A 16,044-nucleotide genomic window follows, 5' to 3' on the forward strand; every position below is an offset into this window, starting at 1 on the left:
AAGAGGATGGAGACAGTCTCTTTTCAGTGGTGTACAGTGAAAGGGCAAGAGGCAGTGGGCACAAACAAATACAGAAAATTCCACTTAAAATTATTTTTTTATCGTGATGGTTGTCAGACACTGGAACAGGTTGCCCAGAGAGGCTGGGGAGTCCTGGGAGACATTCAAAACCCAGCCGGGGACAGTCCTCAGAGCCTGCTGTAGGCAACCCTGCTTTGATCAGGGTGTTGGACGAGCCAGTCTCCAGGTCCCTTCCAACCTCAAATGGGTTATTTTTGTGATTTTTGTCTTATTTTGCTCTGGCTCTTTATCCAAATCTCTTCTTCTGCTCAGTCCCAGGATCTGATCCTCAGGCCCAGATTCCTTGAACAAGGAGTTCAACTTGGCTAAACAAGCCCTTCTCAGCCTTTCTAGCTGTTCATTTGTTTGCCCCATAGACAAGCATCCAGCTGTACATCACATCTTACACTTCTCCCTTTACTCAGATGCATGCATTTCCCTTTTCATCAGTCTCAGCCTTTCTGGCTCTGCCCCCAAAACTGTTTCCCCATGTCCTTCCTCCTGAACCCTACTTAGTTCTGTCCCATTCTTTTCATATCTGTGCTCCCAAATCTTACCAGAATAAAACCATGCTGGTGGCTGAGTAGGAGATAGGCCTGGACTGTACTTGAACTTGTCCTCATGTATATTTTTATAATATTTACATAGTTACTAACTCAGAGGCCTTATCCAGTTACCATCTTTAAGTGTTTTACTAGGAGAAGGATATAGTTCATCACTACCGTATTTTGTAACACCGTACGATGGGAACACCGCACTGTTTGTATGGTACACAATTTGTACACCATTTCATATGAACATGATTATTCCATTAAAAGTGCTTTGTACAAATACAATTTAACTCCCTTCCCATACAGGAATAGGTGCGTGGTCAGGAACCTTTGTATCTGTGCAGACAGGCAGTACGGTAAAAGTAGCACAGCAGAAATACATCTGATAGTAGGAGGTTATGAGCGGTGAAAAACAGATCTATGGCCTTCATTTAACAGTCATGCTGAAATAGATTGGGATGTTACCTACGCTGGTCGCAGGTGCAGAAGAACAAGACCAAATATTTCAACTGTGACAAGTACGATGTGGATCTCCGTTTTGCAAACTGTCTGGAAGAAACAGATAAACCAGTTTTAACTCTGATATTATTACCCTTCTGTGTTTAGCTATCACAGCTCTCTGTATGTTTATTTCCTGGATTTATTTTACCTATTAAATTCTTTCTTTTCCTACAAAAGGGTAAAGTGATAAGAGAACTAAAGGCCTTGTAATATTGGAGTATATTTTCATTATATGCACAGGCTGCATAGTGAGTTTAAAGTGATCTATGTACACAGGTAAGACAAGTCCCCAGCCCTCTGTGAAGACATTAATTCAAGGCTTTTGTGGTTGTTTTGGACTTTTTTGTTTTGTTTATCTTCTGCTTCTGGTGCACAATTTGCTGAAGGACATGAGACACTACTGAAAGGCATTACTGTGAGGAGGACACAAGGGGTACTATGGTGTGAGTCACTAACAAGCTTTCCTCAGACTAGGTCCTAGTCCTGGGCAGATAATAGTTAATACTCTTTCGAATGTAAACTGATGCAGTTGTCACTGATGGAAGCAGGCAAGAAGACTGGGGCAGTTTGGCTGCCTTTCTGCAGCAGCACACAGGCCTTCCAGGGCTCCTCATCCCTGCTGTGTTTCCATCACATCTGAAGTCTGTGCTCCCTCCCTGCATATGCAGCCTTTGATCAAACTGGCTTTGGACAGAAACCAGAAAATGCTGTCTCACTGAAAACTGAAATAAATAAATAGGAGGGGTCCTCTCTGCTGGAGCTCTCTCCCTCAGGATCTGGGGATATATAAACTCCAGCTGTTTGATGGACCTCCGTGAGCAGTGGCCCTTCTCTGCTCCACAAATCACAGAGCTGCCCACACAAGTGTCTGTCTCCAGGTCAGGTTCATTTCAAAGACCTTGTGGGAAGAGAAAATTCTTCCTCACTGCCATCCCCAAATCAGTCTGGTTTAAAAAAACAACTTTCTTCCCGCGACTAAAAATGACCATGGAGAGCTGCCCTCTCCATAGGATGCTGCAATGTTACGGGGTTTATTTTAAGGAGGGATCTAGTCGTTGTTTTCTACCCCCTAAAGCACAGTTATGGAGAAGACAAAGTGAGACTGTCCCCAGAGGCGTACATCTAAGGGATGAGAAGCAATGGACAGAAGATGCAATGTGGGAAATTCTGACTGAATATATGAAAAAATTGCTCACAAAGTGGTTAAGCACAGGAACAGACTGTGGTTGTGAAATCCCCATCCTTGGAGGTTTTCAGAAGGTGACCGAACACGGCCCTGGGCACCCTGATGTAACTCTGAAGCTATCCCTGCTCTGAGCAGAGGATTGTACTAGATGACCTCTAGAGGTCCTCTCCAGCCTAAACTATGAACCAGTGATATCCATACAGGCTGATATACAGTGGCAGAAGCTGACCCAAGCCCAAGGAATAGCTATGGAGGGAGGCACAAAAGCGCCAACAGCAGATTGCATTCTAAGCCTAAAATAAGGCTCTGAACCATTTGTGCCCTCAGTGCAGCCAGGCTTGTTTGCATTAAATTGCAATATGCCTTCTTCCCATTTTAATCAGGGCTTTGTCAGTAGTTTGTTTTATCACTGTGTGAATTCTAATGAATTCTAACCCAAAGAAGGATCCAATTTAATACCGATTACTGGTTACCAACAAGATAAATTCATCTGACTTTAGCTGAATATTTCACCTACAATGCTCCCTTTGTCTGAATCGTTGTGACCAGGACTGCACACCAAAATGTTAGGCATTCTGAGAGTGGTGTGAGGAGGTTTCTGGGATAAGTTTCTGTGACCTAAAAATCCTCAAATCCTCAGCATGAGGATTAGTGATTAATGGCTAATGATTAACTCAGTGATTCAGCTGAACCTTAATGATAAATGAAAAGCTTCTCTTGAACAGTACATGCCTTACCCTTTTTTTCATGGTGAGAACCTAAATATGCCTACATTAATTTAAGAGAAATTAGGACTGGCACACAATTAACAGGGCTTCGGCATTCAGACAGGAAAGCTTTAAACTTTTTACATACGGGGCTTTGGGCAGAGATCAGCTTCTGTCTTCCCAGGCTTTCATGCCCCTTGCTCAAACTGCACTGCTCTGTGCCTAATCCCCAGGAGACGGGGACTGCTCTAGCACTGCAGCTCGGCATGTAGCTGTTGCTAACGCAGCTTTTGTTAAACCAGATGTGGATCAATTCATCTGTCTCAGAAGTCTGTGCAGCTGTTTGACACAGGGATGCAGTCTGGGGCTCCCGAGGCACTGCTGTCAATGACAGCACCCCATAAAGCAACCACACCCCACACACGTTCTCAGAATCTTGAGGTCTCATTAATGATATATATTTTAAATGTAGATAATGGGCAAAATTGCATATGTGACTGTACCTGCACTTTCGGTTTCCTGGCAGAGGGTAGCGTTGGTGACAGACTACATTTCCCAGGAGCCTGTTGCGCAGGGGTCTCTTGTGTCACTGCACAAGGACCTCGCAGCTCTGCAGGAGGCACTCGGGCTGCTGCCGTTCCTGGTGCTGGCGCTGGAGAAACATGACCTTCAGCAATTTGTCTCCTAAACGACCCTGAGCAGAGCTGCGGTAGGGTCTGCTCTTGCTCCAGACCCTCGCAGGGTGGCTGGTAGCCTTCTTTCATGTTAGACGCTAGATGTCACCTGCAGAAGAAGAGAAGAGCTTACCTCTTCCAGAGAGATGGCCCCGAGCCAGCAAATTCGCTCTGTCAGCCTGTGCAGCGGCTGTGGCAGAACTAGGTACAACTCACCGTGATTTTCCGAGAGGGAAGGGGATCAAAATTTACTTACGGGGGGCAGGGGGAACTTCGGTCCCTGGATGCCTCGTTCCTCGATGTTCACTCTGGCTTTTCTGCTCCAGGAAATCTGTTTGTTCCACTCTGCTCATTGTGACTTTTCAATAATTTAAGCCTTGCAAGTGTTTCATGCCACCTGACTGCGGCTGGAGGGAGGGGTTTTTCAGGTCGAAATTTCTTGCCTCACAGACTGAAGGGCTGCAGTCATAAACACAGAGCAGTTGTGACTAATTTTAAGCTTTGCGCTTGCTGGGTTTCTGGAAGAAGACTAAAGAGGCAGGATGATTTGTTGCCTAAGTTAGTAGCAAGGGGCTGACTTATTCAGGAATTTGCTTTTCATAGTTAATGCAGGTTAATAAAAGTAAAATCAAATCTTACATTTCTGGTTCCAGTGGAGATGTCTGTAAAAATGGAGTACAGTAAACTGTTTGCTGAGTTGCAGGAAAGAAGCACCCTGGCATCTGTAGCACTACTTTGTGGTCAGTAACTTATCTGGAATATTTCTCCGCATATTCTATATAGTTTCTACAAGCTCTTACAGGCAAATCTGTCACATTGCTCTAATGATTTGTTACTTCTTAATCTTTGCTAATCTTTAACCATGAGTACCAAACAATGCACAAATAGACTGTAAATCTGCTGAGGCTTTGAGCGGTGCCTGCATTCCCCTAGTACCTCAGAGTCCTGCTCTGGAAGGACCCTGTAGTCCCACGTGTGTCGCAGAGGTATCGGACCAAAGACAGCCCCTGCTCCTGAGCACTCACCGCCTGAGGCGGGCTGGGAAGGTCCATCACCCAGTGAGACACTCCCAGCCTGGAACTGAAATTAGGGGCAGCAAATACATACCCATACTGTTTCAGGAGCAGCCCTGGGGAGCCGAGATCGAGTTGGGCCACCTTCACTGGCCACCAGTTATTTCAGCGACAGAAATAACAGGCTAAACGTGATTTTTGCGTCTGTATCAGAAAACCAGCATGTTTTAGGGTGGTTCATAGGATAGATGCTCACATGCACGTGTGTCTGCATTATGATGGCCACTGTGGGGTTGTTCCTGACTGTAATGTGTGCTGCCACTATGCTGGGCAGAACTGGAGGGGCCACATGCTCGATAACAGATTTCACTGATCTTTATTCAGGGGGAGTAACTGGAACAGGATTTTTAATCCAGAGTCTCTTAGAAAGTATGCGTATTGCATAAAAAGTCTGCAAAAAGAAATAAGGGTGAAAGGCTTGGTGTTTGACAAGAACGGATTTTGGTTACTTATGCCCAGAGCCACTTTTACAGACCTGGACGTGACTCTCCTGTTCTCCACGAATCACCTGCACCCCCGTTGGGTACGGTCCCTGCTGCCTGCTGGTGCCTGCACAGCACCCTTGGCTGCCTGGCAGAGGGGACCGGGGCGCAGATGGCACCAGCATGGTAGGTTTCCCCGCAGCTGCACCCGTAGCCACGTTTGTTCCCTGCTCTTTCTCTTCAGTGACATTTCCCCTGGATCTCACGAAAACTCGGCTGCAGGTCCAAGGTGAAGCTGCTGTTCGTCGCAACGGAGCTGCCGCCGGCCAGGCAGTCCCTTATCGTGGCATGCTGCGCACCGCGGCTGGCATCGTGCAAGAGGAGGGCTTACGAAAGCTCTGGCAAGGAGCCACACCGGCTGTCTACCGCCACATAGGTGAGCATCTGCTCGTGATGGGACAAGTCTGGGTCCTGCCTTCTGTGGCCAACAGCCTTTTGGAGTAAGCTTGATGTATCTTGCTGTACTCTAAGTATATCTGCGAGGACTTCTTCAGTTTATCCTGCAATCCCACTTCGAAATATATGGGATTCTGGTTCAATCCCTTCTCTTTCCTCTCTTGCCTGTTCCTTCACAGCCTTACTCTGGCTTCTGGAAAAAAAAAAGAAATAATATCCCTGTGGCCTTTGCAGGGTCTTCAGCGCAAGCAAGCACTCAGAGTCCTCAGAACAATAAATATATTTTATTTGAAGGAAATAGGGACAGGCTGGGGAAAAAAAGGTTGCAAGTGCTAGGATGAAGAAATGCATTAGCGGTTTGGCCCCAGGTAACAGCTTTCTGTGTTTTATTTGGAAATATGGTGACAGCAACAAACCTCAAAAGCACTTGTGGGAGGTTTTGCGCTTGGCACCAGCTGAGAGGGAAGCAATGTGGCCGCGTGTCCCTAGCATGTGAGCGTAAGTCGTGCTGCCTCCTGGCAGATGTATGGCTCAGCCAGAGAGATTCTCCGGTGCTAAAAAGTTTTGGTTCTGCCATAGCTACCAGGCAGCCCCCATTTGGATCACGAACATGAGAGCAGTGACCAGCGACCCAGGCAAGCTCCAGAGTGTTTTACAACCAATCTCTTGACCTCTAGAAATGGCAGACTCAAGAACTGTCTCCTGCTTTCATTTTCCACAGTGTACTCTGGGGTTCGGATGGTTGCATATGAACATCTCCGTGACTCCGTGCTTGGCAGGTCTGAGGATGAAAGCTTTCCTTTCTGGTAATGTTGTATATTTATGCTTTTGCCTATTTGGGGATTGTCTTCACTGTAGGAGCGCTGCACCTCCAAAAGCTCTCTTTTCCTCCTGGCTCACCTATCCTGAAGAGAGTAAATATAAAGCAGGGGTCTAAGCACTGATACGGACTTTCTCATTTTAGTTTCAGGGCAGTTATCTTTTCATTCAGCTGGGAGCTGAGAAATATTGAAATAAGTTTCTCAGAGGCTTAACTAGGACCATGATTACTCTAATAAGGATACTCTACTAAAGAGATGGAGAAACATGATAAACCGCATCAACACGAGCAGCTGTCCTGGGCTGGCAGGAATTCACCTGGATGAGAGTGGAGTCAGGGCAGCTTTACCATGACTCAAGGTCTGTGATGTAGTGGCAGCTTTCATTGCCGTGTGGGCCAGGGGATGTTGGGAAGTGCAGGTGAGCCGTGGCTGACTGTACAGCTGTGTGTGGCAGCTGTCAGAGAAGCCGTGAGCTATTGTACAAACCTGACACCGGCGTGAGTCACTGTGACTAATCCTACAGCTGCCTGGGTAATGCAAACCAAGGGTTCAGCTGAGCCAAGCTAGACTTGCAGCTTGTGCTCTGCTCAGCTCTGAGGCCACCCAAGAGCTTGATTAGCTCCACATGGGATGAGGACACATTTCCAAAGGTATGATGGACATGTCAAATGTCCTCTGGAGCTTTGCAAGAAAGAAGTGAGGTGGGGTACAGCTCAGATTTCCAGCTGCTGGAGGGATGGGTCCCATTACGTGTTGTTCAGCAGCAGCAGTATGGCAACGTTTTGCTGTTTTGCTGCTTGCTGTACTGCCTGGGTAAGAAATTAGTTTATCATTGGATTATTAACAGGGAGCATAAGAACAGGCAGGCTTGCTGATTCTGGTGGTGTATTTTAGCCCAATAGATGGAAATTTCCAGATTGTGAAGGAAAAGACACTATTTTGTTCCTGTGTCTATGGCAGATGTCAACCTAAGTTAAATCTGTGCATCTTCCTGAGGAGATGAATGATCCCTACAAACAGCAAACCCGAAGTCTTTGTTTGGCAACTTCAATGCAGCAACAGTCAAATCTCACTCAATCCCTTTTTTGAAAATGCAAACAGTATATAGCTACAGAATTGTCTCTTTGCCTGTGGGGAACGAAGGAGATTCTTCTGCAATTTTTGCATAATTTGGTAATTTCTAATTGTCAAATCCTTATTGTTAAAATGAAGTTGTGTACTTTCATAATCATATACAGTATCATACCCAATCAAGTATTTTACTCCAAAATCAAATCTTGGGTCCAAAATGTAACTGTTTATAGGATGGGATTTATAAAATCTAATACAAAGTACTTGTTACGCCTGATGCTACAGGAAAGGGGAACTAGGGATAATACTGCAATTTCTGGTTCTACTAAAATAAGCAGAACCAGAAAATTAACACAACTCATCTAGCAGCAATGGGAGATAAAGAAAAGTTTTATGTATCAGCAAGAAGTTTAGAGTTTCAGACTGGCATTCAGTTGTTATAATATATCGCTTACTTGTGTACCTTGCCATCCTGCCTTTAAAACTTAAGTGAAGAGCATAATGTAACCTGGAGAGGAAGCAGAGCATCTTGGTGATGTATAATAACTTGGGTTTTTTCCCCAGGTAAGTTTTAAACCTTTCTTAAAATTGAGAGGAATATTGTAGACTACCTTAACACCCTAACTACCTGCAGTCGCCACAATTATAACCTTAACTTTGGCTGTTAATATAAGAAATAACCCATTCATACTTATTTCACCTGGGTCATGCTGCCCAACTCTTCAGCTCAAGCACTGAGATTTGTAAAGATTTTCAGTGTGTTCTGGAGCACATTTTCTTTCCCTGTTTCGTAGGAAAGCTGTAGTTGGAGGCATGTCTGCGGGTGCCATTGGACAGTTTTTCGCCAGCCCGACTGATCTGGTGAAGGTGCAGATGCAGATGGAAGGAAAAAGGAAGCTGGAAGGAAAGCCGTTACGGTCGGTTCCTCTCAAAGCTGGCAGTTTTTCCCTGGTAATGATTACTCTTTGGCTGAGGGTGTGGTTGCCTCTGTTCTCTGCCACCCCAACTCCCCAGCTGCTCGGAGCCCTTTCAGGGGGAAGAGCAGTGCCTGGGAGGCATCTGATGGCTCTGGGCTGTGGAGAGGGTGAGGCATCCAAGGCTTCCTCCTTATTCCATTTATACTCGCCTTCCTAATTCTGATGCATTGGTCCCAGAGAGACCACAAACCCTAATCCATCCTACATGTGCAGCACATCCATGCCAGTGCTCTGCCGGGGGGGGAGGGAAGGATGCTTTCTGAAGGGAAGATGGAAGGAAGGATGGGGGGAATGGCTTGTGCAGGATGCACGGGCACAGGGAAGGGCTGGGTCGCCTGCAGACAGCAGGGCTCGAGGCCCTCCTCCAGATACCAGGACACACCGCTCTTTGCATCTGAAATTGCTGGCATCCTTCGGTGTCTCGTACATTGAGCATTGCAGCCCAGCTGTGGGATCAAAGTGTCGTCTGCCATTAGCAACCAGATTGCTGCTTACCGAGGCAAACAGTACGTCTGGTAAAATATCGCGGCATGAAAGTCAAAGATGGACCCGAAGATGGATCAAAAAATGGATCTGGTGGGCCAGATCCTCGCAGGTATAAAATGCCTTTTCTCTGTGAGGACTGGTGCAGCGAAGTGCTGGAATATGCAAAGATTTCTCCACAGCTGGGCTCTCTACTTACTAGTTGCATATTGATTTCAGGTTTCGAGGAGTGCACCACGCATTTATGAAGATCCTGTCCGAAGGAGGAATACGGGGGCTTTGGGCTGGATGGGTGCCAAATGTGCAGAGAGCTGCTCTGGTGAACATGGGAGGTAAATTTCATAACTTGGTCTGCAGTGCTTAAGGCCACGTCTAAGCTTTAAGAAGAGTTTGGCTGCTTCCCTGGTCTTTGTTTCTTGGTTATCTACACTGGGGATCTGTTTGAAGTGCACTGCAGGTGACTTCTGCCTTGAACGTTTTGTTCCTGTGGAAATCAAGTTGCTTAAAAATAAGTTTGTGCTGGAGCCTGAGGGATGGTAAGCTGGGAGCTGAGGGGGTCTCACAACGAGCAGAGAAAGGACCTCGCCAGCCACAACCCAGCTCCCTGCTGCCCAGGCAAGGTGAGCAGGGCAGAGCCAGCATAGGCAGCCACGTTCCACCAAGGTCCACATCCTCAGGAAAGCGTGTGGTGATGAGGCAGGTCTGAGGCCAAGCCAGGAAGCTGGGCCAGAATCAGGTCTGGTGAGGGTCACCAGGATCAGACACAGCTCAGTGATCACCAGCAGGTCCATGATGGTAAGAAAGGTCCTGGGTCAAGCTAGGGAGATAGTCCGAGGGTCAGCATCCAGATCAGCACGGTCCACAGCCCCAGGCATGGTGTGACGGAGCTGCAGACAGGTACACCTACAGTGTAGTTCAGGCAGGGGATGAGGGTTATAAGGTGAAGTAGCTGCATGAGTGCTTGGCTGATCCAAGAAGCACTCACTCCTTCCACATATAGATAGAGCTTTCCTTTGTGTCTCCAAAACTGCAAGGATACATTGGACGGTCTTTGCTCTCCTTCCTGAGGTTATGTTTGTAAAGTAAGGAGGGAGATGTCTTTGGGACCAAAAGACACCGCTTGTGGGTGCCCACCATAAACACTTGCTCTGTGTTTGGTGGCACATATATTATTGCCTTGACAATTTTTTATTTTGCATGCTTAAATTTCTTTGGCATGACAGCTACTAATTTCTACGTCACTTAGCACAGGGATGTTAGCAGCATGACCAAAATATGTCTCTGAAGATAGAAAATCAGAGGTGGTGTATGCTTACAGCTTGCTAAGCAGCAGTACAGGAATCACTGGACAGATAACATTTGCAGCAGGAGCTGTTAAATGAGGGCTATAGAATGATTAACTAAGGTATGTATGTCCATACACAACGTTAATGTGCAGTCTTGGCATGTAAACGTAAACAAGCAAACTCTTACAAGTGGAGAATGATCTCCACTGGGTATGTTTGGGCTGTGAAGCACTACAAAGAGCTGGGAGGGCCATCCTGGTTAGTGGGCTGGGCTTTTAAGTTTTACGGTCAGGACATTGGAAATGTAATGCAGATCTACTGTCTTTCATTCAGATGCCCAGATGCTATAACTCCTGTCTGTTTTCAGAACACGATATAAGTTCCATGACATAATCTACCTTTTTTGTCTAATGTTTCTAACATTTTTATAACACTTGCACAGAGGTAGAAGAGGCAGAACCACCCTTATTGTGATGTTTCTGGGTTTGATTAATGAGGTATTTTGCAGAATTTTCCATTTGGGATCCATCCTATCATTTGTAGGGTAAAACAGAGAGATGGTAGTAGAATACAGCACACACTCACGTGTCTAACAACAGAACCCAGATGTCACAACCGCCATCAGAAACCAGGGGCAGAGTGCTGGCAAAGGGGAGGGGCTGCAATGGGAATTCAGGTCTTGCCAAGCCTCCATCCTATGTCACTAATGAACAGCGCAGGCACCATTTACTTCTGACAATGCTGTTTTTTCTATTATCTTGACAGATCTGACCACTTATGACACAGTGAAACACTTCTTGCTTCTGAACACGCCGCTTGTGGACAATTGTGTGACTCACAGCATTGCCAGGTGCGTATTCCCCATTACCCCTTTTCCACTGGGGAGCATTTCCAGCCTTGCTGTCTTGATCTGTGCCTCTGTGCCAGCAGAAGCCCCTGTTCTTTGGTTGTGATACTGCTGATAAAATGCACATTTATAACTTCTTTTTTTTTTGCTTGAGAGAACGTCTTTGTACAAAAGACACAAGACAGAGGATGCGACCATTGCTACAAAACTGCCCTCACTAAAGTGCCTTGCTGATGCATTTAAACACCTCGCACATCTGTAAGAGCACAGGAACCTCCACTTTTCTGGAATTACTACTATTTTATCTAACCTAGTTTTAATTTTAGCAAACCATAACAATAAGCAATATAAATTCTGCAGAACAACCTATTTTACTCCTTAAATTATGAATAAATCTGCTTTATATAAACAATATCATAAGTTGCCTCAGGGTCCTTTATCCCTGCCTCAGATCTGCACATAGAGGTGAGGGAAGCTGGCACTGGGAAGACATCTGAGCAAGAGCAATACTAGCAAGCCTCCTCCCAAATCAAGTTTTTGTTAAGTTATGAGGTATTACTCATGATTTTATGATAACTGTTTTAATATATTATATCATTAGAACTTCAACCATGATGCTTAAGCTGTCATCATAAATCTTACTTTCCTCTTTATGTATCTGTTGCTGTTGACAGTTGCTGTTCTGGCCTGGTAGCTGCTGTTCTGGGAACTCCTGCTGATGTGGTCAAAACCCGGATAATGAACCAGCCGAGAGATAAGCAGGGAAGGTACAGACGCTTGAGACTGACTTTTCAGTAGAAAAATGAAACCCTGAGTCTCACTGATTTCACTGGGAGTCAAGTGCTAAGTCTCTAATTTCCTCTTCATCCTCTGAAGATCATTTTATTTAGTTTTGCATGCCCGGGGGGTTTGTTGTGACGACCCCTAAGCATACCCAGTTACGTCGTGGATTTCAGTTCTGATGAGACTCCAGTGAGCTTACAAAAGAGCTCTTGCTTGTACAAATTTATCAGATACAGATTATTCTCCGGGGGGTGTGGGATTTTTTAAAATGGCATATTTGTAATGCTAACAGTATTTGTTCTCCTTGCACATTGCTAGAGGTCTGCTGTATAAGTCTTCCGTGGACTGCTTGATTCAAACTGTACAGGGTGAAGGGTTTATGTCTCTATACAAAGGCTTTATACCAACCTGGATGCGAATGGTAAGTGCCTTTTAACTCTCTCTGCAAGACAGTTAACAATGTGGCTTTAAAATGTTCTTTCTGTGTCAAAAATTTTTCCAAAACTATTTGGGTCTCTTGATTTAATTGCAGTTAGCATAGCTGAATGTAGTGGATGACACAGCTGCCTGCAGTGTCACTTCCCCCATGTTGCCTCTTGCACCTCTTTAGTTTGGAAAATGCCGTCCTGTTTAATTGCTAGTGATTTTCCTTGCCGTTTTTTACCATTGCAGGCTCCCTCCTTTCTCCCTTCCTCAACTCTCTTTTGCTCTCCTTTGCTCTCTTCTTGCTCCCAGCCCTGGACTCCCTTTGCATCCCTCTTCCTTTCATTCCTCCTCTCCTGATCCCAGAATTGCTTTACTACTGTTCCATCCTAGATCTCACTTTTGCCTCTCTTGCATTCAGGCTAGTGGCTTTCTCCTGCATACTGCCGGGCCGTTAAAGCTACATCTGTACAACTAAGCCAAGCAGCAGTTGGAGCCTGGGAACTGGAACTTGGCGGTCTAGGCTGTTAGTTTGGGCAAGGGACAATTCCCAATAGCAAATTTAGATGTGACCACTTTTTTTTTTTTTTTTTAAGTCTATGGCTATGTCTAGACCTGCCAGCTGGCTTTGAGGTCTTGACACTGTTTAACTTACCAGATTGAACACCAAGATCAAAGGCAAAAGCCTCCCTTCTCTAATTTAACTGAGCACAACAGTGGTCGCGGCCGCTGGTGACAGCAGTTATAGGAAGGTTCTGCTCAGCTGCTCAGTCCCCGTGTCTCTGAGCTGGAGCACATTCAGTAATGATGGGGTCTTTGCCAGTTTACTACTAAGCAAAAAATTTCCACGGAGCATATGCCAACTTAGATTTCCCAAAGGCTTGTAATTTGTGGAATGTTTACCAGGTGTTTCAGAGGAGCAGGAAAAGGTGTTTCCTAGGCAGAAGGCAGCCTTTTGTCAAACACCAATCTGTTCCTCCCCAAAAAAAATCAGAGCACCTCAAGTAAATGGCAGCAGGATATAAATTTTATGTGAGGAGAACTGTGTAATTTTCTCAGTAAGGATTTAGAACAAGTAAACCCTTGAAAAATGATTTTAAAAGCATTCAACCTGAAGTAGCCGCCAAGTATGAAACATTTCAGGTCAAGCATTTATGAGTAGGCAGGCTGAAAATAAAAGCTTTTAGGGGTCTTGTGAAGGACTGAGTAGCCCTAATCATACGCAACACTATGATTTTTATATGAAAGACATAATATGAGATCAAGCTTAAGGATATGATTTTTAAAAGGAGACAGTTTAATCTAATGGGTTTAATTATTGGGTCACTTCTATTTTCAGCCTCTAACTTCAGCGTTTATTTTCACAGGCTCCTTGGTCACTGGTATTCTGGCTTACGTATGAACAAATCAGAAGGATCTGTGGAGTTAGTTCTTTTTAAAATTGTGAAAGCACTTCAATATTCACAAAACAAAGAAGCAGCAGAAAGCTGAATTCTCATTTCACAAGGCATCCCGACCCCACAGGGAACTAACACATTTAGGAGACTGGCAGTAGGATCACATGTGTAAGTTGCTGCCCCAAATCCAGCCCTTACTGGTTAGGAGTATCCATGCCTTAAGGACACTATTTGCTTGTCAGACTGCTATATGAAATTTAAGTTATCCACAGGACAAAATTGCCACAATAATGCTTCAACTGGCAGCCAACATCAGCTTTCTGAAACCATAAACAGAGGTTAAAAAAAAAAATCTACCAAGCAAGTAGAATATAATACTGTTTGCTTGTTTGATAGAGTTTGATAGAGCTGGTTCCTTATGTTAAGGACGAGAGCAGGTTGAACAACGCAGCACTGAACATCTGTGGCTAAGCAGCCCATAAAATTTGGGAATTTTTGTTATTGTTACATTTGCACACACATAAAGAACTACCTCTCATTAGTTTGATGCCTCAGCAAACCAAGTCTGTAGCGCTAGGAACTGAAAAAGATTAAAGCAGTTTACCTGATTTCAAATTTGCTTTGCACAGAAGATGGAAGGGGTTGTGCTCCTCTTACTTCCTGGAGACACCCTGACCTCTTCACTCAACCATTTCAGTAGTAACCATGAGTGAAATGCAGTCCTGTACCCAGTATATCAGAAGCCTAGTTTGCTCTGCCCCTCTTGAAGTACTGCTGTCCATACATGTCTACACATGCTGCCCATAGCACCGAGTTGAGCTACTTGCCCTTTGAGGGTCCCCATGCCAACATGGCAGACCGGACATTACGATACCACTTTTCCATGGAAATACACACGCTGCCCATGAAAAAGTAATGTTATATTCCAACATTTTGTGTTTTTGAAGCAGAGTAATTTATTTCATTTTTAAACCTAAATCCTTCTAGATTTCATAGGAAAGGAGACGGCTGCTGTTTCTCACTAGCCTTATCTTTGGCAATCAGGAGGCAAAAATGCAGTATAAAAGCAATCATAATGTAGACAGAAGAAAGCTGGCTTTGATTTAGCAATATCTGGTAATTAAATGACCATACAAGACTTAGTCCTCTGAGTAAGTACTCAGGATTTCTTCTAGACTAGTCTTTGCAACTAGTATCTTCAATGTGCCAACTTCTGATTAAATACAGTTTGGGCATTTTCTTGGCTTGCACTTGTACTTTTTGATTGTGTTGTAGATCTGTTGTGGCCACATGCATTTGGTGTGTGATTCCAGTCTGGAAAAATTCATCTCACTGTTATTAGGGGGGTCAGAAGTTTTTGTTCAGAAATACGTTATTTTTCTAGTTGTCAGCCTGAGAAATTAATCTAAGTTCTTTCCTTCTTGCATACCATCACCCATGGTTATAAACCAGCAGTCAAAGCTGCTTCTTCAGTTCCATCCCAAGTAGTCCTGTCTTGGATAACCCTGATGATGGATGTGCAGAAGTACCTGACCTACTGAGTTTAAAAAAGTAATTTTAGAAGTCTTGTAGTGAAAACTGTTCTAACTCTTAACAAAGCTTTTTTTTTTGGGGGGGGGGGGCATGAAACACTAAAGAGACTCGTAACAGTGCTGATTTCTAGTATTTTATATTAAAAAATAAATAATTTGAATAGGAAAACTTGCTACTTCCTGCATTACTTCTTAGTGTTTTGTAATTCCAAATTTTTCAAGCAGAAGTTTCCACCCTGTGAAGCACTTGGCCATATTCATTTACTTACCAGCTTCTGTTTCAGAAGCCAAGAATCAGCCCAAGGATGGCACTATGGCTTTGCTGGACTCTCCTGTAGCCTAAGCAAGGCTCGCTGAATTCCAGGGCCTTCCTCTTCCTCACACCTCCACTTCTGACTATTGTCCCTAAAGGCTGGAAGGCAGCAAAAGGTCCGCCTGGAAAAAGGGGGGCAAAACCATAGAGAAACCACACACTTGTAGAGCTGAACGGACGAAAGGGAGCAGCGTGACAGCCCAGCCGATCTGGAGGAGGCCACCAGAGCACCCACATTTGCTGCTGCCCAAGACCCTCAGAGGTGGTCCTCGTCTGCGGCTGCCCCATCCATAGCCAGGATAGCCCCGGACGCTGCTGTCCCTCAGGCCGGTGTCACCCTCCTGCCCGTGCCGCAGATGGCTGAGCCAGCCCGGGCTCGGCGGAGGCAGGTGTCCTGTGCCACGGGGCGGCCTCGGATGGAGGCGGCAGACCGGGTAGGGACAGACGGAGGGAGAAGACAGGGGGAAGGAGGCCTGCACCT

At 45.2% G+C, this 16,044-nt stretch overlaps 2 protein-coding genes across 9 annotated transcripts in view; one reads left to right on the plus strand and one right to left on the minus strand.

Annotated features, from left to right (window-relative positions):
- Positions 1 to 4,710, minus strand: part of CYP39A1 (cytochrome P450 family 39 subfamily A member 1) — a 34,875-nt gene extending 30,165 nt beyond the window's left edge. For 5 of the 8 annotated variants that reach the window (XM_075086647.1, XM_075086641.1, XM_075086646.1 and 2 more), the window contains exons 1-2: positions 3,936 to 4,025; positions 3,509 to 3,788 (exon numbers count right to left, since the gene is read on the minus strand). In XM_075086647.1, coding sequence (XP_074942748.1) covers positions 3,509 to 3,769 — 261 coding nt within the window. In that variant the 5' untranslated portion in view covers positions 3,770 to 3,788; positions 3,936 to 4,025. Of the gene's footprint in view, positions 1 to 1,080; positions 1,161 to 3,508; positions 3,789 to 3,935; positions 4,185 to 4,318 lie in introns of those variants that run through there. The other 3 variants (XM_075086642.1, XM_075086644.1, XM_075086650.1) reach the window with 3 other exon arrangements.
- On the plus strand, positions 3,717 to 15,428 carry SLC25A27 (solute carrier family 25 member 27). The gene is made up of 9 exons (XM_075086653.1): positions 3,717 to 3,884; positions 5,419 to 5,610; positions 6,352 to 6,436; positions 8,317 to 8,439; positions 9,202 to 9,314; positions 11,034 to 11,118; positions 11,790 to 11,882; positions 12,217 to 12,319; positions 13,689 to 15,428. The coding sequence occupies exons 1-9, from the start codon at positions 3,782 to 3,784 to the stop codon at positions 13,758 to 13,760; spliced, it is 969 nt and encodes a 322-aa protein (XP_074942754.1). The 5' UTR covers positions 3,717 to 3,781; the 3' UTR covers positions 13,761 to 15,428.
- Positions 15,429 to 16,044: the final 616 nt, after the last annotated feature.

This window comes from Phalacrocorax aristotelis, chromosome 3 (assembly GCF_949628215.1).
Source record: "Phalacrocorax aristotelis chromosome 3, bGulAri2.1, whole genome shotgun sequence".
NCBI lineage: Eukaryota > Metazoa > Chordata > Aves > Suliformes > Phalacrocoracidae > Phalacrocorax > Phalacrocorax aristotelis.

Bases quoted from the DNA above. Each gene is read 5' to 3' on its own strand.
- SLC25A27 (XM_075086653.1), top strand. From the start codon at position 3,782: ATGTCACCTGCAGAAGAAGAGAAGAGCTTACCTCTTCCAGAGAGATGG. The intron at 3,885-5,418 runs GTACAACTCACC...CTTTCTCTTCAG, and splicing joins AGCGGCTGTGGCAGAACTAG to TGACATTTCCCCTGGATCTC. The intron at 8,440-9,201 runs GTCGGTTCCTCT...TATTGATTTCAG, and splicing joins CTGGAAGGAAAGCCGTTACG to GTTTCGAGGAGTGCACCACG.